We start from the raw sequence: 24,327 nt of genomic DNA on the forward strand, positions 1-24,327 counted from the left end.
TATTTGGGTGGTTTTTCCGTGTTGAGTGGTATTTTAATAAAAATTTGCCCAGTACTAATTTTTGATCGAACCCTATATTTGAAAGCGATATTAAAGCCGATATTGTGTATTCTGCCAAGAGTACTTGTGTGAGGTTTGTGAGGTTCTCGCTTTGGGTGTAAAAGGTTTTATTTGCAAATTTCGATTGAATCCACTTTTTTATTTTATTAGTGGAATATTTCAATAGTAACATTTTAAATAATGTAATGGCATTGAAAAAAGTAATCTTAAAATTAATTAATAACTGTAGTAGTAAGTGTAGTAGGCCTATAGTAACTTATGCAGCAGAGACATGGACATTGAATAAAGAGCAACAAAAAATGGTGCAGATATGGGAACGAGGAACTAAGGAAAATCTTTGGGGGAAATATGGAGATCGGCCTTTGGATCCGAAGGACAAATGAAGATCTGAGAGAGATATGGGGAGTCCAGCATACTAGGAGTACATAAGAACCCAACGACTAAGATGGCTAGGACACATACAGAGGATGCCAGAGGGTAGACTACCGAAAATCCTACTTTCAAGTACAATTGGGGAACGTCAAAGAAGAGGTCGACCCAGAACAAGGTGGAAATGGATGTAGAAGAGGATCTATGAAGACTCAACGTCTCGAATTGGAGGATGCAGGCAATGGACAAGACTGGACGGAGGAGAATAGTTAATCAAGCCATGAGCCTACTAGGCTCGACGCGCTAATCCAGATTCCTGTGGGAGTTTTTTTGTCGGTTCTTCTATCAGGCGTGGTCCCCTGAGAATGGGGGATGCTTTCTGGGTATTCGTAGCGCCAATACCCAGAGAGTAGCAGGGATACTTGCCGTAGAACAAAAATTGACACCTGGCACTAGGTATAAAATGCATACCTACCCATGAAAATGGTGGATAATAATGGTTTATGTTTAGGGTCGCTGCCTGGGGATCGCCAGGGCACGTCTGGAGCCGGCGCAGGACGTGACAGCATGCGGGTCGTCGGTGGCAGGGTGTTGAGGAGACGGGCCCTGTCACACAATCAGCTACAGCCCCACAACAACAACCACAAGCGAGCCAAACAACAGCAAGAGCCTTGCCCGCTGAAGGTGCTGCGCTGGAACATTAGCCGGCGCTCACTCAAGCGAGACGACCGAGGCAGCGCATGAAATGGACTGCGTCCATTAAGGAAAACATTTTGCGCTTCTATTATAAGGTGACAAACCCCGGTCAAGAAACGATCGGCTACCGACAACAGCTGTATTCAGAATTTTGCAGGGAGTACCCAGATATTCAAGTACCGGAGCAAAGAGTATCGTATCAATACCGGGTAATCATAAGAAATAACCTTATCCCAGGGACTAGACGCAATACGATCAAAAGCGAAGTCGAACGGGAGATTAACAACCAAGGGCTAGTTTTAGATCAAGTCCCTAATGCAATCCTCGATGAGCAGATTCCTGAGCTTCCCATACCAAGGTGGAAAATGGATGTAGAAGAGGATCTAAGAAGACTCAACCTCTCGAATTGGAGGATGCAGGCAATGAACAAGAATGGACGGATAGCCCAGTCGGGATAGCATTTGACCTTGCATTAGGAGCTGCCCCAAATTTTATTTTTCTAATCTTTAGAGGGGGTCAATACTAGTATAAATTTAAATTCTCGACTGAATTCCACCGTTGCGTTAGCCGCCATCTTGATTTTAAACGAGAACCGTTTTTGCTCAATATCTCCGCCATTTTCGACTTTTCGATAAAAAGTGTAGACATTGAAATTGTTGAAAATACGATATTCTATAATTTGGTTTATTATAATTTTTTTCGTGCGGTCGATATTTTCCGAGTTATGGGGGGAAATAGTGACAGTTAGAGCATAATTATTGAATTATTGAATTATCTCGTTTATTATTAGTTCTACAACAAACATGTACCTATACAAAAATGAAGGGAATTAAATTTTGTACAATTTTTATCTCTTTAATTTTTTTGATAAATCAATATTTAAGGTAGTAAGTATGCGGGAAAGGTGCAAGGGTAAGACCTGATTGATTTTATAGCAATTGTTTTTGTTCAATATTTTCAACTTTTCGACAAAAAGTGTAAGGACTGAAATAGTTGCAATTACGATTTACTACATGTTTTCGAGAAAACCAGTGGCGGGTCTACGAGGGGGGATGGGGAAATTCCCTTAACAGGGTCCAAAATTTAAAAAAGTTGTTGGAATATAAAAATATATTAGCTAACATGAAACTTAAAATGTCGACAGACAAATTCAACCAATAAAACCCGCTAGTTAATAAAATTAAGTGAACTTAGTGCATATTATAACTTATTATTTATGTCTTTTATGTACTTAGTTTGGTTGGTGTTTCATTGGAAGTTTCAAAAATTGTATAAAATATTATTCTCTTTATTTTTGTTTATGTACAATTATGTCGTGAAGTTAATAATAAATTAGACAATTCAATAATTATGCTTCCCCTCCGCTTCCACTATTTTCCCCCTTAATTCGGAAAATATTGATCGGATAAAAAAATTGTGCAATAGAAATTGTAGTATGTAAATTGCATTTCCAACAATTTTATTTCCTACCGTTTTTGTCGAAAAGTTGAAAATGGCGGAGATATTAAGCAATAACGGTTCTCCTTTAAAATCAATATGGCGGCTACTGAAACCGCGGAATTCAGTCGCGATTTTAAATTTACACTAATATTGATCTCACCTAAAGGATAGAATTATAAAATTTGGGGCAGCTCGGAAACAAGATTCAATTCAATAATTATGCTCCCCCCACCACTTTTTACTATTTTCCCACTTGTCTCGGAAAATATCAACCGCATGAAAAAAAAAAAGTTAAAAAGAAATTTTAGGAAATCATATTTGTAACAATTTTAGTTAAAAATGGCGTAGATATTGAACAAAAGCAATTGCTATAAAATCAATCAGGTCTTAAGCATGCGCAATTACCGCATACGTACTACCTTAAATATTAATTTTAGCAAAAAAATTAAAGAGATCAAAATTGTGTAGAATTTAATTCTCTCTATTTTTGTATAGGTACATTTTTGTAGTAAAGCTAATAATAAACGAAATAATTTAATAATTATGCTCCAACTGTCACTATTTTCCGCCACAACTAGGAAAATATCGACCGCACGAAAAAATTGTAATAATATAAATTATAGAAAATAACATTTTCAACAAATTTGGTTGGTATACTTTTTGTTGAAAAGTTGAAAATGGCGGAGATATTGAGCAAAAGCGGTTCTCGTTTAAAATCAAGATGGCGGCTAACGCAACGGCGGAACTCAGTCGAGATTTTAAATTTACACTACTATTAACCCCCCCTAAAGAACAGAAAAATAAAATTTGGGGCAGCTCCTAATGCAAGGTTAGGCCTGTTATTCGTCTAACCCGACTGGACTAGGAGGAGAATGGTTAATCAAGCCATGGGCCTACTAGGCTCGACGCGCTAATTGTCGAGATTTAGCCATATGGCTCACACTCCCTCTAAGGGGAAAATGGCTAAATAAAAAGGCTCGACGCGCTAATTATTATTATTATTATTATTAGTGCGTGTAGTAGTAAATTAATAAGGTAATTTAGTTAACATGTAGAAAAAAGACAGACGAAGCTAACAGAAACACAAGTTGGTTTGCACATTTAACCATATTCAAATGCAGTTATAAATTTTATGATTTTTTTTTATTTTAAATAATAAGAACAATATTAAAAGAAAAGTTTTAAAATTTGACTAATGCATTTATTTTCAGGTTTACTCTTGGGGCTCCAACACATATGGCCAGCTAGGTTTAGGGCATTCTGTTCAAGAAAGTCCTTACCCGCAAATGATAAACTGCCTTTCTTCTCAGAAAATTATAGATTTATGTGCTGGACAGTACCATAGTGTTGCAGTCACTGCTGATGGTAAAGTATACACGTGGGGATGGGGAATTCATGGGCAATTAGGGCATGGTAACTGTGATAACGAATTTCATCCGAAGCTTTTGGATTTTCCAGAAAATGTTAAGCAGGTAAACTTTTGATACATTTCAACTCAAAAATTATGACAAATTGATGATAATAATAATAATATCTTTATACAGTTTTTGTGATACACTATTTTATTTAAAAGAACAATATTTTTTACTTTCTTACCTAATGTAATTGGAAAAGCTGATGCCACATAAGTATAAATATCCCAGTAAATGACCGTTTCGGAGTGTAATTTTCAGGGTTAACTCCGAATTGCATGAAAATCTGGATTTAGCTTCTACTTACCCTCCACTTCAAAGTTGAACTTGTGCCATTGGTTGCTTTTACTTGGGGATGACAGTCACACCTTCTCGGGGGTGAAAAATGTGCGTTTAAAATAAGTCCGGAAATGGGATTAACTGACTAATTCTAAGCAACTTTTGTTCTAGAGTTTTTTTAACTAAGTTTAACTAACTTTTTGAGTTATTTGTGATTCAAAATGTTTATTTTTCGACAAAAAAACACGTGTTCAGGCGTTTTTCGCAAATAACTCAAATAGTATTTTATCGAAAAAAATATTCTTAGCAAAAATGTAGCATATAAAAAAACGAAACAAATGGTGTATTCAGTAACAAGTGGTAAAAGTTGTAAGTACCTCATGAAAATACGTTCTTATACGTCAAATTCCAAATCGAATATTTCAACTTGAAATAACCAAAAAATGAACCAACTGTCGGGAAAACCCATTTAAACTTTGTAAAGTGTTTAAAAAAAGCTTTATTTTTATTTTTTATAAAAGTTTTTAGCATCAAAACTAAGCGGGTTACTATTAAAGCGGTAACGATTAATTTCAATATTGTTCTGAAGCTAATTCTTTGTTAATAAAATTATTTTTCAAGATAAATTGTGGCTTATTTCCCAATTAGAATAGTTAATTACGATTAATTTCATTTTGGGTGCTAAATAGGGGAGATTTTCACGTTTTTTACCAAAAAAAGGGGGCCAATTTATTTTGAGCGTAACTCGCTTAGTTTTGATGCTTGCAACTTTTATAAAAAATAAAAATAAAACTTTTTTAAACATTAAAAAAGTTTTAATGGGTTTTTCCCGAAAAGTGCTTTATTTTTTGGTTATTTTACGTTGAAATATTCGGTTTGGAATTTGACGAATAAGAACGTATTTTCATGAGCTACAACTTTGTTTTTGCTAGATCTATGGACTTCACAAATACACAATTTTTTTTCGTTTTTTTACATACTACATTTTGCTAAAAAAAATTTTTCATAAAATACTTAATTTTTGACTTACTTACGAAAAACCGCCTAAAAACGTGTTTTTTTTTTTTGTCGAAAAATAAACATTTTTCAACCGCAATTATCTCGAAAAGTATTCACTTAGTTAAAAAACTCTATAGAACGAAAGTTGCTTAGAATTAGTCAATTTATCCATTTCCTGACTTATTTTAAATGCGCGTTTTGTCACCCCCAGTAAAGGAGTGACTGTCACCACCCAAGTAAAAGCAACCAACGGCACAAGTTCAACTTTGAAGTGAACCTAAATCCAAATGTTCATGCAATTCGGACTTGACCCTGAAAATTACACGGTGTCGCCGTATTTTCCGTTCATTTACTTGACTAAAAGGCAAAGGTAATGATGGAAATTATTACATGTTCCTAATGAAAATTAATAAATGCATAATTTTATATTTTTAATAAATTCATGTATCTTTTTGGTCTGTATTCTATACCATGTATTAATATTCTATAAAATTTATTCTGTCTTTTCAGGTAACTGCTGGGCATGCGCATACGCTTATTTTAACTGTTGATGGTAAATTATTTGGTTTTGGTTCAAACGTATTCGGACAACTCGAAGGCAGCAATATAGAAGAAAGCAAGTCTGTGAAGCCCGTTTGGGTGTTAGTTCCTACAGATAATCATACGCCAATTGAAAAAGTTGCTTCCGCTTATTTCCATAACGTACGTAAGAGTTTGTGTTTACATTACATATAATATAATATACATTATAGTCTAAGAGCTGGGAGCGGATTTTGTGCGTGATAAGTAATATGGAAAAACTATCCGGGGATATGTTGAATTAGTTGTGTACATGACTTTCACCAACGGCCGGAAACCAGAGTTGGGGCCGAGGGTAGTTATAAGGGGTCAAATTCGCATAATTTATTATTTTTTTTTTGGGAATAAAATTTAAAATTTGGGAATAAGTAGGTCATGACGTACCTAAGTAAAATCTCTAGGGGCTCAACGCTGCGTGACCGACAAAGGGGTGGGGGTAGGGGTGAATATAAAAAATATAAGGGGTTTTTTGCGACGTTCGTGATTGAGATAGTGCACCAAAATTTGGGTATAAGTAGACCATGACATAAATAATTAAAATCCCCAGAGCCGGAAACCAGAATAGGGAAGGAAGGTAGTTATAAGGGGTCAAAATTCCGTTTTTTATTATTTTTTTTTGTGACGCTCATGATCGAGATAGCGCGCCAAAATTTGGGAATAAGTAGGTCATGACGTAACTAAGTAAAATCTCCAGGAGTGGAACGCTGCGTGGCCGACAAAGGGGTGGGGCAGGGGTGAATATAAAAAAATGTAAGGGGTTTTTTTGCGACGTTCGTGATTGAGATAGTGCACCAAAATTTGGGAATAAGTAGACCATGACATAACTAAGTAATATACCCAGAGGCGGAAACCAGAGTGGCGGACGAGGGTAGTTATAAGGGGTAAAATCGCGGTTTTTTTATTTTTTTGTGGCGCTCATGATGTAGATAGTGCACCAAAATTTGAGAGTAAGTAGGTTATGACGTAACTAAGTAAAATCTTCAGGGGCGGAACGCTGCTTAGGGTACAAAGAAGTGGTAGACAGGGGTGAGTATAAAAATATATGGGGTTTTTTTGCCGATCGTGATCGAGATAGTGCACAAAAATTTGGGAATAAGTAGATCATGACATTACTAAGTAAAATCTCCAGGGGCGGAACGCTGCGTGGGGGACAAATGTTGTGCCGAGTCCCAAAAAAAATAATACACACTGCGACTTTGGCCCCTTAAAACTGCCCTCATCCCCAACTCTGGTTTCCGGCTCTGGGGATTTTACTTAGCTAAGTTATGGTCTACTTATTCCCAAATTTTGGTGCACTATCTCAATCTAGCACGTCGCAAAAAACCCATTATATTTTTTATATTCACACCTACCCCCACCCCTTTGCCGGCCACGCAGCATTCCACCCCTGGAGATTGTACTTAGCTACCTCATGACCTACTTATTCCCAAATTTTGGTGGACTATCTCGATCATGAGCGTCACAAAAAAAAATAATAAAAACGGCGATTTTGACCCCTTATAACTACCGTCATGCCCAACTCTGGTTTGCGGCTCTGAGGATATTACTTAGTTATGTCATGGTCTACTTATTCCCAAATTTTGGTGTACTCTCTCAATCACGAACGTCGCGGAAAAAACCCTAATATTTTTTGTATTCACCCCTGCCACACCCCTTTGTCGGCCACGCAGCGTTTTACCCCTGGAGATTTTACTTAGTTACGTCATGACCTACTTATTCCCAAATATGGCGCGCTATATCGATCATGAGCGTCACAAAAAAAAATAATAAAAACCGGAAATTTGACTCTGGTTTCCGGCTCTGGGGATTTTACTTAGTAATGTCATGATCTACTTATTCCCAAATTTTGGTCCACTATCTCAATCACGAACGTCGCAAAAACCCTTTATAATTTTTATATTCACCCCTACCCCCACCACTTTGTCGGCCACGCAGCGTTATGCCCCTAGAGATTTTACTTAGTTACGTCATGACCTACTTATTCCCAAATTTTGTTGCACTATCTCGATCATGAGCGTCATAAAAAAATAATAAATTCCGCGACTTTGACCCCTTATAACTACCCTCGGCCCCAACTCTGGTTTCCGGTCGTTGGTGAAAGTCATGTACACAACTAATTCAACATATCCCCGTATAGTTTTTCCATATTACTTATCACGCACAAAATCCGCTTCTATCTCTCCGACTATTACATTATATAATAATGTAACTGCAAGGCATTGAAACCGAACTCAGAAGGTATTTGGTATGAGTGAATTTTCACTTCAAGGAAATTCGAACCGTATGGCTTAAATCTTGTTAATTAAATTTTGATTTGTTCATTTAGTTTCTTTATATTTAAGAGTATATTATTGTTGAAATGAAGTACTGAGGTGATGAATGAATATTATTAATATAATTTTACGAAATATTAAGTTGTATTAAACTAGAATAATTTTTAGATTGCCGTACTTAAAGATCAAGAGGTGCATACTTGGGGAGCGAGTCCACAAGAAGTTCGAATACTTCAGTCAAAAAACAACCAAAAGCAAAACTGTGTATCTTCGAAACCATCAGAATCCTGGAAAGCTAGCACTCACATATATTCTGGATTTAACAAGAAACCTATCGAACAGGTTGCAGTTGGTTACAGACATTCGGTAGTCCTTCATAACGGAAAGGTGAATCTTTAATTTACTAAAGCATACTGCTGTCATTTCATATATAAATATATAAATAGCTCGTCTTTTAAACTCGTCGATTGATGTATAACATGCACTATTTCTGCGACTATAATTTGGCGCTCCCGATTAAAACTTTTTAACCGGAAGAGATATAAGATCCGAAACTATTTATATTTGTTCTCGTCTTGCTATAGTGCGTCAAATAATATGTCGCTTGTACTATTTTGGTGACTTTAAAACAGTACTTACGGTTGCAACTCTGAAACCGGAAGTCCGAGTTCAAATTCCTCATCTTTAATACCGTCTTTGGATTATAAGCTCTCATTCGACACTTCACTTGTCATCTATCTGTTCTTATGACAGAGGAGTTCTATTCACAGACAGACAATCGGATGGACAGACAGGTATGAAACCGGTAGTATTCTTTTTCTCATGAGCATCTTTCAGTGTGTCACAGGTTTTCGATTTCTTTCTAACGCATTAAATTGTATGTGACAGAAAAAACGCACGTCGGTGATTACATTTCGTCGGTGACATTTATAACATTTATTCTAGTTGTCAATAGATGGCGCTATAATCAAAAAAAAAATATTTACGAATTATATAATATATCTACGAATATAATCTGTACAATTTATAAGACTATACAAACCTAAGAAAATACTATTTTATAAATGCAATAAACACAATTGATTTCTTTTTATGCCAAATTGCAAATAAAATATGACAACTGTCAGATTTAACCAAAATGTCATGTTAGAATAAATGTATATTATCACGGACTTACTTTTTTTCTATCATTTGTGACGCACTGAAAAATGCTCATGAAAAGAAGCATATATATTTGTTCTCGTCATGCTAAGGCGCGTTGAATAATAAATTACTTGTACTATTTCGGCGACTCTAAAACAATACTTCAGGTTGCTACTCTGGAACTGAATGAAAGTCCGACATCAAATTTCTCACCTCTAATACTGTCTTCGGGTTATAAGCCACCTCATGTGTCAATCTATAAATATGTTATAATAACATAGGAGTTTTATTCGCGGACAGTCAGACATGAAACCGAAAGTATATATTTGTTCTTGTCTTGCTAAAACGCGTCGAATAATATATCGCTTGTACTATTTCTGTGAGTTTAAAACAGTACTTCCAACTGTTGCAACTCTAATGCTGAGGTCAAATTTCTCATCTTTAATTCCTTCCTGAGGTTATAACGTTATATTTATCTTTATTCGTCATATTCGTCACGTCATTTGTCCTATCTGGTCTAATAACGGAGGAATTGTGTTTACAGACTGACAGACAAACATGGATAATTCAACGTTTTCCTGTGTCCTTTATTGTATAACTCTTTATTTGTGATTAACGTAGCGTTTTTTTAACTTTTACATCGTTGTAGATTTTGTGGGGCAAAAACAGAGAAGAAGAATTATGTGTTCCTAAATTAAAACAGCAAGATGGCGTCAGCAGTCTATTTGCTCAGAGATTCGTTCATGTTTCATGCGGCTTGGAATATACTATGGCAATAGATCACGCTGGAAAACTGTTAGCTTGGGGAAGTCCATCAATGGCACAGGTACGTAATAATTAAGATACGTGATATTATATAATTATTAATTCACTTTAGACTGTTGTTGCAGTCAGTATTAGAAAAGGTAATATTAGAAAGTAAGTAAATAGTCCTTTTTAATTGGTAGATTTCATAATAGGAAGCATTAGTATAGGAATTTATTGTGTCATTGGAAGGAAAAGATCAATAGATAATACTCCTTTCCTGTCGCAATATACTACACACATGATTTTCCCCACTGAAAAAATAATCTGCTTAAACTTCACCATCTTGGTTGATGTTGAGCATCTCCATTCAATTTTATAATGTAATGTTTGTAATAGTAACCAGATTGCTGATGATAAAATATAAAACAGAATTAAGAAGAATAAAGAGAATAACCACTATAAAATAATACAATAAATAACCCCAAATAAATAATACAATATAGAATATAAAATCTTATAGTAATAAGAAAAATAATATCGATCATTACCTATCGGTCACATTTGAAAACATCTACACCTCCACAGTAGAAAATTTGTAGTCATAAATAAAACTGCCCTTATAAAGGCACTGAAAACAATGCAGCAAGAAAAAACAATAAACAGACACCCCTGGATATCCGATAAAACGTTAGAATTAATAGAACAAAAAATATCACTAATGAACAAAGGCCTCACAAAAGGACAAAAGTCCTCGTCTCATAGGCAGCTCATCCCAAAGAGGTTGTAGACAAGATCATAATAGATATCTCAACAATGTAGGTGCATAGCTACAGGGACATGCAAATTCTCTACAAAAAAGAGAGCTGTTTCAAAAAATTAAGATTCCAATACGCTGTTTCAAACGAAAAAACTGTGCAGTATACAATGTTAAAAATTATATGTAGCAGATATAGACGAAGTAATAAAAAATGGCGTAATCACTGTGAGGAACTACGCGGCGGTGCAAAAAAATCGATCCACTAAAAATTTGGTCATTTTTGAAGTTTCGAATTTCCTAAACCTGTTGTTCGATTTAAGTGATTTTTTTACCACGTTATAGCCTTATTCATTGACAATATCGCTGTAATAATATTGTTGCTATACAGTCAAACTGTCATTGTATACCGGGTGTACGAATCAAACTGTCTTTTTCTCAAAGTTCGCGTCACCTTGTGGACTATTCTAGCACTTATAAAACACTGAAATTAAAACCTAACTATAGCCTCAGGTTTTCTTAACATTTTGTCTTTCGGGTCATTCGCTTATGTTGGATAATAAAAAAGTTAGGTACACTAACAACTGGCCATGTTCGTCATCAGTACAGGGTTTTTTTGAAATAAGTGCGGCAAACTTTAAGGGGTAATTTTACACATGACAATAATGACAGTTTGCTTAATAATCATATGTCCGCAAACGCTTCGTTTCCGAGATACGGGATGTTCAATATTTTTTTACAAACTGACGATTTATTTATTGCTTTAAAACCAGTTGAGATATGCAAATCAAATTTGGTGGGTTTTAAGACCTAGTTATTGCACATTTTTTGACATACAATTAAGAATTTTATATTTTCCATTGGCGTGCGTACGGGTAATATTATCGGTCATAATACCCGTTTGCGCGCCAATGGTGAATATAAAATTCTTAATTGTATGTAAAAAAATGTGCAATAACTACGTCTTAAAACCCACAAAATTTGATTTGCATATCTCAACTGGTTTTAAAGCAATAAATAAATCGTCAGTTTGTAAAAAAAAATTAACATCCCGTATCTCGGAAACGAATCGTTTGCGGACATATGATTATAAAGCAAATTGTCAGTATTTTCTCATGTAAAATTACCCCTTACAGTTTGTCACACTTATTTAGAAACACCCTGTACTGATGACGAACATGGCCAGTTGTTAAAGTACCTAACTTTTTTATTATTTATTATCCAATATAAGCGAATGAATCGAAAGAGAAAATGTTAAGAAAACCTGGGGCTATAGTTAGTTAATTTCAATATTTTATAAATGTTAGAATAGTCCACAGGGTGATGCGAACTTTGAGAAAAAGACACAGTTTGATTGTCTAGCAACAATATTATTACAGCGATATTGTCAATGAATAAGGCTATAACGTGATAAAAAAATAACTTAAATCGGACAACAGGTTTAGGAAATTCGAAACTTCAAAAATGACCAAATTTTAAGTGGATCTATTTTTTTGCACCGCAGTGTATATTCGAGCGATACTACCTATGAAATAAAAATAAACATTAATGAAAATGGTTATGAAGAAGAACCAGATATTATGTTGGAAGAAATTGAAGCTGTTAAAAAAATAACGCAAATAAATCTCTTTCTGTAGATGCAGTTCGATCTGAAGTGATAAAAAATATGGGGAAGATTGGTTTAAAAGTCGTCAACTCATATGGGCATTGATTTGAGAACAAGCAAGTAAAATCATAGTAGCAATATAATACACAGTAGATTAGGTCAATTTACTTCCAGACAAATAGCTTCTGTACAAGCCGGATTCGTAAAGGGAAGGAAAATACGAGAGCCAATTTTGAATCTACGACAACTTAGCAAAACATCAAGAGATTACAACGTCTCCATGTATGTCTGTTTCGTGGAATACGAGATAGCCTTCGATAATATATAATGACATCTACTATAGCCAACTCTTATTAATATGAACATTCCGATTCACGTAGTTAAACTACTATAAAGTTTGTATGGAAACAATGAAGCTATCGGAAATTTGAAAACATAATCTTCATGGTGCAAAATTAGAAAGGCATCTGACACAGCTACATATTTAACGCATATTTATAGTGAAGACATAATGAGACTTGTTCTAGATCAGTGTTTCCCAAAGTGTGGGTCGCGACCCCCTGGGGGGTCGCAATGAGGTACTAGGGGGGTCGCCGGAAATTTCCAAAATAAGACAAAAACACTACTTTGTTAAATCATGTATTTTTATTTTAATAAAGCCGTAAATAAAAATTAACAATTAATTATCAAACGAAACATAAAACTAAATATTAAAAGTCCTTAAAAGTAAAAGAAAAAAATAAAGTTAAATATTACAATGTTAATGAGACCCATGCGCCTGTTTTTTTGAAACTAGTCTTTCAAATCTAGGCTGTGTATTTGAGACACACACAATTATATCGTTTTCAAGTACGAGACGATTTCTCACTTTTGTTTTAATGGCAGTCATAGACGAGAAACTTAACTCACATAAATATGATGTTACAAATGGAACCAAACATTTTACAGCTTCATTCGCCAACTGAGGGTATTCCTACATCTTTTTGGTCCAAAATTCGTCCGGGTTCTGGGAAAAAAATTGGAGCTTCAACATTCCATCACTTGATGTTTCAATAAGTTGTTCTTTCATGTTTATTGGTATTTCAGCATGTTGAAAGGAATCGGCTAAAAACGGATTCAGTATCCATCTGCAACTGTCGTAACTGTTTTGAATTTCTTCGGGGAAATAATCACAGAGCTGTTGTTTTAAATTAAGCAAAGTAACTTGCATTCCTGCATAAACTTGTTCAAAATTTGTAGCACTGTAACATACATTTTCTATAATTTCCTGAACGCACTGGAATGAATCGAGCTGCTTTTTGCCAAGTGAAGTTGACCATAAATCGATTTTTCTTATAAACCCCTTAATTTTATCTGTGGCTGTAATTATATTAATGTCGCGACCTTGCAAATTACTGTTCAAAATATTTAATTGTTCGAATATATCAGCAAGGAAACCTAGTTTCAAAAGCCAAATAGGATCGGAAAATTGATTTTCATATGGGGACTTCTCATCTTTCAAATACATTAAAAGCTCTGCTCTTAAGTCAAATACTCTTTTTAAGACGTTGCCCCTTGAAAGCCACCTTACTTCGGTGTGATAAAGAAGATTTTGAAATATAGCACCCATGTCTTCGCAGATTTTTCGAAAAATACGGGTCTGTAAAGCTTTTCCTTTAATGGAATTTACAACTTTAATGATGGATTTCATAACACAGTCCATTTCAGGAGGTAAAGCTTTTGACGCCAGAGCTTCTCGATGTAAAAAACAATGTCTCCATGTGGCATTAGGCATTATTTCTTGTAATCTGACGACAAGACCAGATTGATGTCCTCTCATAGCTTTAGCGCCATCTGTGCATATAGCAATACATTTTCCCCAGTCAATAACATATTTACTTGTGCGTTTCACAAAACTGTCGAATAAACATTTTCCAGTGGTATTGGTCTCCAATGGGGAACAAAATAAAATATCTTCTTGAATGCCATTATTTGTATTATATCTTACAAACGTAATAAATTGGGCACAGTTAGATATATCCGTGGATTCGTCCATTTGAAGAGAGAAGTACGTGCATTTATTAAGATTTTCCACAACTTGCGCTTGAATATCTTCTGCCATATCACTAATTCTTCTTTGGATAGTATTATTTGACAGAGGTATTGTTTTTAACTTTGCAGACTCTTTTTCACCAATCATTATATGTACCATTTCAACAGCTGCTGGCAAAATCAGATTTTCAGCAATTGTGTGCGGATTACTAGTTTTGGCAACGCGATAAGCAACTTTATAACTTGCTAATAATGCTTTTTCGTTAGTAGTGGTTGCCAATTGAAAAGTATCTTGCTGTTTGTGAAGGACGTTCAGCTTTCTTTCAAAGAATTCTACGGATTTGTCTTTTTTATCTGGATGTTTGCTATTTAAATGTCGAAGTAACTTTGATGGCTTCATGCTTTCGTTTGACAATACTTCTCCACAAATAACACATTGTGGTTTATTGGAAATAATGGTAAAACCATATTTAAGATATTCATCACTGTAAAGTCTGTTTTTCTTTTTATTACTGCCACTTTCAGACGTAGATGGTTCTGCACTTCTTTTTAAAAACTTATCCATAATTTGTAATTTATCGTAGACGTAAATACGTAAACGGGAATACGTAAGTCGTTACTTAATACCGCTGCATTCGCCACAACGTGCTGTTTCGAACTGAGGTCTCATTGCACATCGCCGCTTATATAAAGCCAACACGAGGCTACGAGAACGTTCCAGAGTGCCATCTAATAGCGAAGTAAGGAGTAGAGCCTTCGCGAATATCATGGAAAAGTATTGCGATGTAGACACAAAGATGTCGCGGTGTACAATGTGCAGTCGACTTTTTATTAATTATTTTTATTGTAAATGCTAGTCTGGCAGAAGTACTACTAGTGTACTAGTGGGACAGATCGCAATTTTTAAAATAATTGTTGAATTTTTTAAATGTATTTAGTTTGAATTTAAACAGTAAAGTAAAATAAAATTTGAGAAACCATCAGTTGTAAATTAGGCACGCTATTTTTGTCGCTATTTTGGTTTGGGTGATGAGTAGGGGGTCGTGAACAATTTTTTTAACAAAAAGGGGTCGCGCTTTAGATAAGTTTGGGAAACACTGTTCTAGATCAATGGAAAGTAGGCACTTCAGTAGGTGTGCAATGTTCGCTTTACTGATGATACATTGTTTCTAGTCCAAAGAGTTAGCGGGGAACGTGGACTAGGAATTAATCAAAATAAGACAAATGTAATGATTGTCGATAGAACCAACAACAACAGAACAGAAAATCAAAACAGTGCTGGATATAAAGTAGCTAAAAGTTTTATTTATTTACGCAGCACCGGAAATTTGATTGCATATACAATAGGTAGAACCACTATGCCCAACCGTAGTCAGGTAATAAGGAAAAACACACACAACGAAAATCATTAAGATAGTAATACATATAGGAACATAATCGATGTGTTTGAGATATGGTGTTTGTGAAGAATGCTTTGAATTTTTGGACAGTCACAAGGAGATCTTGAACAATCTGATCTTACGGAGATTAATAATCCACAACATCTCTCCAGTTACATATATTCAAAAATATTAACAATCTTTGGACATATAACACGTACCGATAATATGGAGAGACTAGTTACTGTATTTAACATAAATGTACTTGAAGAAGAAACAATAATTAACAACAACTAAAATATCATATTGAAAATTACAGCATCTTTCTACACTACATGTGGGGTTTTCTCAAAATCTTATTATTGTTACTTACTACACTTTTCCTTAGCTGGGCAGAGTAGTCCATGGAAAACTGGAGGAGAGCAGTCGACGGCGATCACCAACCTGATTAAGTCATCACTCCTAATACCGTCTGTCAATCCCCTGTCACTCAAAATAAGGATAGATGGAGAGGCAACGTAAATTTGAGGGAATGCGTGCGATAACGAAAAAATAGTAAAGCGTCTGTTACCTTTTTGAAAGCTCTTACCTTACAAAGGTAGACGACTAAGAGGAACACTGTAGATGAAATGGGTAGATGACATTAAGAAAATAGCCGGAACAAATTGGAAGTATATCAACTCAGGATAGAGGTATATGGAAGGAGTTGGAAGAGGTCTATGTCCAACAATTTACCATAGAAGAAGAAAAAGACCATTTGAATATTAACTGCTTTCGTGAGTTTGCAGTGAAAACGAATAGCAGTGCGTATTTCACATTTTTTTCACGGTTTTTAATCGGCGAATGCATTTAAAATTTACAAAATTAAATGTATAAGCATTCGGTTATTGTCGCAGTGGCGTCTGTGGCTTGCGAAGGAATATGGGTTCACAGTGCACATTGTTCTTTTGCACACCTTGTTTTGGGAGTATCCAGATTTAAGGTTGTAATGTCATAATGTTAACACGTAACGTTAATAACGTAATAATATATGCCTCGTAACGCACTCAACGTAAGTTTATAAATATCTCTAAACGCAGCCAAGCTGCTAAAAAGTAATAAAGTTAAAAGTGTAAACAATTTACGGAATTCAAAACAGGAATATTTGACACAGGTGCGAGTACCGCTAGATTAGCCTATTAGATAAAAAGTGAACAGTCACAACCTTAAAAAATAAAATAACAGAGAGATTCTTACTCCTTCGATAAGCTAGCACTCTCATAAAGTGTTTATGTATTATATATCTAATATTGTCCTTAAGCTATTTCTTTGTGGCATCTTATGCAGCTTACTATTTTACTTGGGAAATAAACCACAATTCATGTCCAACTTAAATTATGGCTTATTTCCCAAGTGAAATAGTAAATTAGATATCTACTCTATTATAAATGAAGCATTGTAAAATTAATTAAAACCCTAGTACCTAGTTATCAAATTTTAATTATGCCTTTGTTTTATATTGTAGACTATTTTGGGCAAACCTATGGATGATGACAACCGAAAAGTCGAAAGCAGGGTTATATTTTTCAAAAACACCAAAAGGATTATAAAATTTCCCAACCAAGGCCAAAGCAGTACCGACTGCTTACCCATAGAAGTTCCGGGTCTTCCAACATTGGCGATAACATATAATCCTAGCGATCATAAGCTACTATTTTCTAAAAATTTCGCTCCATATGCGATATGCAATATTGAAAACAACGAAGTACCTATTGAACAAAACCATGCGTCTTCCCTTGACAGTATATATGAGTCACCTAACCTGAAGATTGGATATAAAACTCTTCACTACGTTTTGGAGACTTACCATGGTTTCTACGACACTGATAATGTGCTGTCTAAATGTCTTGAGGTTCATAATTATCAGGTATAGCTTTTTGGTTATGTTAAAATTATGAATAACATAATTATTACATTTCAAACTCTTGTTCATATGATTTGTTAACCATTCAAACCCATCAGATAAGTGTTAGAAATCAAATGTCTATACTATGTGGATATAGTTTAAGTTGAAGTTTAATCTATAAATTACCTTTTTATGAAACATTTTTATATACAAATATACATGCTATATACGCAAAACTGCTATTTTCAGAGCTCATAATAAGGTTTTTCCTATATTTTTGTTGCGTATTAGCTCATGCTGTTAGCTATTTATATTGCTCAGTTTTCACTTTACGTTTCTTTCGAAATCTGCGATGGCTTGTATATATATACATTATTATTTATAAATCTACTAACGATTCTAATCTTGTTTATGTAACCATGTAACTTTAAATTTTTTTTATAGTTTCTACCAAAAAATTTGCCCATGTTCTACACTTCTCCAAGAAATTAACACCACCTTAAAAATGGGTCATTTTGATGTTTCGAATTTCCTAAACATGTTGTCCTAAACGTGTTTTTAATATATGTTGAAGCCTCATTCTTTAACACCAAATTGCATTCGCATATCTCAAACGGACTTAAATCAATAAATAAATCGGCAGTTTGTGAGAAAAAGTTCAACACCCCGTATCTCGGAAACAAGTATTTGCGGAGATACCTTTATAAAACAAAATGTCATTATTTTTCATGCAGAATATCACCTTAAAGTTTGTCATACTTATTTAAAAATGCCATGTATTGATGAAAATTATGGCTAGTTGTTAAAGTATCTAACTTTTTTATTATCCAGCATAAGCGAATTAATAAAAAATAGAATGTTAAAACGTTCTGAGGCTATTGTTGAGTTTTAGTTTCAGTATTTTATAAAGGCTAGACTATTCCACAGGGTGTTGCGAACTTAAAAAAAAACATAGTGATTGGTACACCCGGTATGCAATGACAATTTACCTGTCTAGCAATAAGATTATTACAGCGATATTGTGAAACAATAAGGCTATAACATATTAAAAAATCACTTAAATCGGACAAGTTTAGGAAATTCGATACATCAAAAATTACCCATTTTTAAGGTGGTGCGTTAATTGTTTGGAGAAGTGTAGATCTTCGAAATATTCTGAATTACATATTTTATATGTTTTTTCATCGCCATAATTTTTTAAAATCCATATTATTTATCTAAATATAATTTACTGATACGTATTTCTCAACTTAGGACTTCCTTCGTATTCATTATTAATGCCAGATTTATTATAATGTTATACATATTTATTTTACAATACACTAACCCTTCTCCTGTGTTTTGTTCCATTTACTTTTATAGTTTCCATAATTGACATTTTATCAATTATTTTGTGTGCAAGTAGATAAGCACTGAATTTTACTTTTTAATTTAATTTTTGAATTTTACTTTTTTACTGCTTTTTATTCGAGTGTTGTATATATTTTCAGGCTGCAGCAAAAATAGCCATGCTAGATGGTCATTTCGGCGACAGTCTAGGTTTTCAGCTAATAGCCTTCAAGAAATATTTGGAATCTCTTGATCTTGACATGACATTTTCTTATGCTAAACGAAATTCTGATTCCAAAGATTATATAGAATTAATAGTGAGAAACATTCAAGACGACTTAAACGAGAAAAATTTAGTATATTCCAGCACTTCACCTGCGCACATTTTAAGCACTAGCTCTTCGTTAGATAGTATAAGACAGTGGGGTGACGATTTAGAACACCAAGGTAAGTTTTGATAAATTTGATTTTTTGTTAATACTGGGGCGGTCCGATAACTACTTAGACTGCAAAAGAAAAACGAAAATTTTGGAAAGGTGGTAGAAAAGTTTGGTTCAGAAATTTATTTCTGAACGTAGTCTCCTTTTAGTTCTTCTTCTTCTTCAGGTGCCATCTCCGCTACGGAGGTTGGCAATCATCATAGCTATTTTAATTTTTGAGGCAATAGCTCTAAATAGTTGTTTTGAGCTGCATCCAAACCATTCTCTCAGGTTCTTCAGCCATGAAATTCGTCTTCTTTTTTCTATTTTTCCTTGCATTATGAGTCACAGGATGCCATACTTCTCGCCGCGCATCACATGTCCGAGATACTATAGTTTTCTTTCTTTAATTGTAAGTTCAACTTCCTTCTCTTTACCTATTCTTCTCAATACTTCGTTGTTCGTAACTCTATCTACCCAGGAAACCCTCATAATTCTTCTATAGGTCCACATTTCAAAGGCGTTAAGTCGTCTCATTGGCTCTACATTTAACGTCCATGATTCCACTCCATAGTATAGTACACTGTAGACGTAACATTTTGTTAGGCGTACTTTAAGAGCTAATGTTAAATCTTTGCTACATATGACCTTTTTCATTTTCATAAAATTAGAACGTGCTTTTTCGATTCTGACTTTTATTTCTGCAGTGTAGTCCTCCTTTTAGTTCGATACACTTAACCCAGCGAAGGTCCAACTTATTTAACCAGTCTGAAAAACATGTTCTCTCGAGGTCTGCAAAGTATGCTTCCGTGGCGACGATGAGCTCATCATTCGACTTAAATTTCTGTCCGGGCAAGTGACTTTTTAAAGCTTGGAAACAAAAAGAAGTAACGCAGGGCCAAATCTGGAGAAAACGGTGATTGGAACAGCAGTTCGTAGCGCAATTCGACCAATTTGGCCAAGGCGACGGCAGACGTGTGAGCCGGTGGGTTGTCATGGTGGAAGAGCATTTTTTTTCTTCTCCAATTGGGATGTTTGCAATTTCTGCATTTTAGCGTCGAGAACCAACTCAATAATGGGGCATAGTAAAGCTCTGTGAGGCCCGGCGCAAATTTAACTTAAGCGAGACACAACCGGCACCGACTAACTTCGTAGACAGTTCTGCGCATCCTACTATCAGTGCATTCGTTCGCAGGTCTCGCTTGGGAACGTTTGTCACCGGCGTACAGTTTTCTTGGGCCGTGGGACGCGTGACTCATCGCCAGATGTTTATTTTTACTTGTTTTTGTTTGCGAGATGGACTTGTCTGAAATGAATACGGATGGTACCTAAGTACAATTTATTATGATAATTAAAAATATTAGCATAGTCAACACCCCGAGTGAAAACGGGGCGAAGCGTTGTCTTTGTCATTAAATTCTGATAAGTTTTGGTGACTAATAAGCGGCGATACGAAATTAATAATCAAAATTATGCCTTTACAAAAACACATTATTAGAATATTAACGTGAAAAATTATCAAAACCGTGATCGATAAAAATATCGTATTACCGTCAAATTCAACTTGTCGGCATATTACATTTTTGTTTATTACATATTACATTTTTTATGCTTAAAACTTAAAAACGAAATATGCAGATAGTGTTATTTTTTATGATTGATCAGTAGCGGAGGGATTATGAATTATTATGACCTGCAGTAATAGGGAACTTGCATAGGGAACATAAAAATATTTTTGCATAAAATTGTTAATTTATGTTTAAAAATGATATATTCAAAATATTACGTCTTAACAATTAATAGTGTACGTACAACAACTGATAATAATTCCGCCCCGAAATTACCGTTTCAAACAACTTCAAAAGCGCGCGCTTGGGTCTGACGTCACCAACCATGATATTTACCACTGTTGCTGCCACTGTGGCTACTGCCTAGTGCCAGACGTGCACTCTGCAGATAATATTTTGTAAATATTTTCATGCATTCATAATATTATTTTTAGTTTAGGGAAATACATTTTTATTTTACAACCTAGGTATCTCAAATGCCAAATTATATTATAAAGTTTGAACAAAATTAAATACCTACATTAATATCATATTTAAAAAAAGAAAAATAAAGAATGTTTTATTATAATACAGGGTGTTTCATTGGGAAAGTAACATACGTTAACTGTAGAAAGAGGACACTTAGACGGTCTCAAAAATACCATACTTAATGGATCTTACTCCATTAATAACAAAGATACTGGGTGTTTTATCTATTTTTCCATTTTCTTAATTGGTTCATAACTTTTTAACCACACTGTATATTTATTTTATATTTGGCACGCAAATATCATTTAAGGTGTAAAATAAACTAATTTATTTACAATTGTAAAAAATCCAGATCCGGATTAAAAAATATTGAAAAAATATTCCGACCCCAAAACAACACCCTGTACATTAAACTTTTTTAAAATGGATTTTTCAGTTTAAAAGAGGATGAAAAACTAAATTCAGTGGTATAATTTGAATTTTCGGCAAAATGGTTTTTTTGGTGAAATTTTGAATTTGAATTCGGAAATTAAGTGAATTGCGAGAGCTCTAAGTAAAAAAAAAATTGAAATACAGCTTACAACTTGTCAACGTCACTGTATATTGATTTTATATTTAACACGCGAATATTCTTTTAGGTGTCCAATCAACTAATTTATTTAAAATTATAAAAAATCCAGGTCCGGTTTAAAAAATATTGTGTAAATATTCCGACCCAAAACAACACCTTGTATATTAATTTTCTCTAAAATGGATTTCGCATTTGAAAAGAGGATGAAAAACAAAATTAGTGGTGTACTTTAAATTTTCGACAAAATGATTTTTCTGGTAAAATTTTGAATTTGAATTCTGAAATTATGTCAATTGCGAGAGCTCTTGTAGAAAAAATTAAATTGCGACTTAATTTTAACTAATACCATTATTTAATCTAAATTGGTAAAATGTTAATATTTTAGTGTTTTTTTATTATGTGTGAAAAATAGATTTTGGCGAATATTCATCTTTATTAAATATTGAATAAATAATAAAGGGTCAATAAAGAATACATCACTTTAATCAACAAAATAGCTAAAAATTATAACAAAACAGCGAAAATTTGCAGCATAATCACTATTCAAAACTAAAGTACTTATTCAAAATTATCACCATAAAAAATTATTTTTTTATACGTAGGTACGGTAAATTTTTGTAGTTAGGTACCTAGCGTCATGTGTACCTATTGTGTACTATGTGTGTTGAGTAAGTGTCGTGTTACATTGCAATCTCGACGTCATTATCTTTGCAAAGAGACGCTAATTGTATCCGAACGTCTGCGGTCCCTCCGGTGAGTACCGAGCCCACAAGGACAGAAACTATTTTCATTTATTAATTTATAATAAACGAAAAATTTCTGGCCCTGGTGAGATTCGAACTCACGACCATGCGGACCTTTCGATCCAAAGGTAGGCGCTCTTACCACTGAGCCACAGAGGGGGTCATCAAAAATTATTGTTATGTGTGCAAATGTTAATATTTTACCAATTTAGATTAAATAATGGTAATAATTAAAATTAAGTCATATTTTAATTTATTTTACTTTGAGCTTTGCAATTCACATAATTTCAGAATTCAAATTCAAATTTTTACCAGAAAAATAATTTTGCCGAAAATTCAAAGTATACCACTAATTTTGTTTTTCATCCTCTTTTCAAATGCAAAATCCATTTTAAAAAATATTTAATATACAAGGTGTTTTTTGGGTTGGAACATTTATACAATATTTTTTAATCCGGACCTGGATTTTTTATAATTGTAATTAAATTAATTGACTGGACACCTAAAAGAATATTCGCGTGTTAAATATAAAATCAATATACAGTGTGGTTGAGAAGTTGTAAGCTGTATTTCAATTTTTTTCTACTTAGAGCTCTCGCAATTCACTTAATTTCAGAATTCAAATTCCAAATTCCACCAGAAAAATCATTTTGCCGACAATTCAAAGTATACCACTGAATTTAGTTTTTTATCCTCTTTTCAAGTGAAAAATCCATTTTAAAAAAATTTAATGTTACAGGGTGTTGTTTTGGGGTCGGAAAATTTTTCCAATATTTTTTAAGCCGGACCTGGATTTTTTACAATTATAAATAAATTAATTTATGGTACGCCTTAAATGATATTTGCGTGCCAAATATAAAATAAATATACAGTGTGGTCAAAAAGTTATGAACCAATTAAGAAAATGGCAAGAGATAAAACACCCAGTATCTTTGTTATTAATGGAGTAAGGACCCATTAACTATGGTATTTTTGAGACCGCCTAAGTATCCTCTTTTTACAGTTAACGTATGTTACTTTACCAATGAAACACCCTGTATATAAATATATATTTAAAATATGAATTTCATTCTCACATAAAGAAATAAAAAATATTTTATGGATGAAACTTTATTTTATCAAATTTTTATTCCATTTATTTTTAATAATTATCAGATCCAAATAGATGCGGGAAATATTTACACTACAAAAGTCTTGTGCTATACTAATCAAACTGTCGATAAGATCTGCGTCATATTCTATCCAAATATAAGTAAATTTTGAATTATTAATGCCTGGTTATATCAACAGATCTTAAGCTCCAGCTTAGCTAAGCTCTGCTTATAGATAGGACCACCGGAAGTATCACTTACGTTGCACCATAATTTTGGATTATTACCTTGTTATCAAGTATATCTATTATTATATTATGATATTCCTATTATATTTTATTGTAATTATATTACATTAATTCTTATGATATTCTCGGCTTAAGCCTAAGATCTGTTGGTGCAACCAGGCATAGGTGTGTATCTGCTATGCAAAATCAACACTTTTTTTTTTCAAATAGAAACATTATTTGCAACTGTACTTGTGCA

At 33.9% G+C, this 24,327-nt stretch overlaps 1 protein-coding gene across 1 annotated transcript in view; it reads left to right on the plus strand.

Moving 5' to 3' along the window:
- The window catches only part of LOC114332924 (uncharacterized), a 141,929-nt gene that overhangs the window by 86,795 nt on the left and 30,807 nt on the right, over positions 1-24,327 (plus strand). The window contains exons 12-17 of the mRNA XM_028282714.2: positions 3,777-4,037; positions 5,766-5,957; positions 8,276-8,494; positions 9,900-10,076; positions 17,272-17,673; positions 19,143-19,428. Coding sequence (XP_028138515.1) covers positions 3,777-4,037; positions 5,766-5,957; positions 8,276-8,494; positions 9,900-10,076; positions 17,272-17,673; positions 19,143-19,428 — 1,537 coding nt within the window. The remainder of the gene's footprint in view (positions 1-3,776; positions 4,038-5,765; positions 5,958-8,275; positions 8,495-9,899; positions 10,077-17,271; positions 17,674-19,142; positions 19,429-24,327) is intronic.

This window comes from Diabrotica virgifera, chromosome 2, assembly GCF_917563875.1.
Source record: "Diabrotica virgifera virgifera chromosome 2, PGI_DIABVI_V3a".
NCBI classification, from domain to species: domain Eukaryota; kingdom Metazoa; phylum Arthropoda; class Insecta; order Coleoptera; family Chrysomelidae; genus Diabrotica; species Diabrotica virgifera.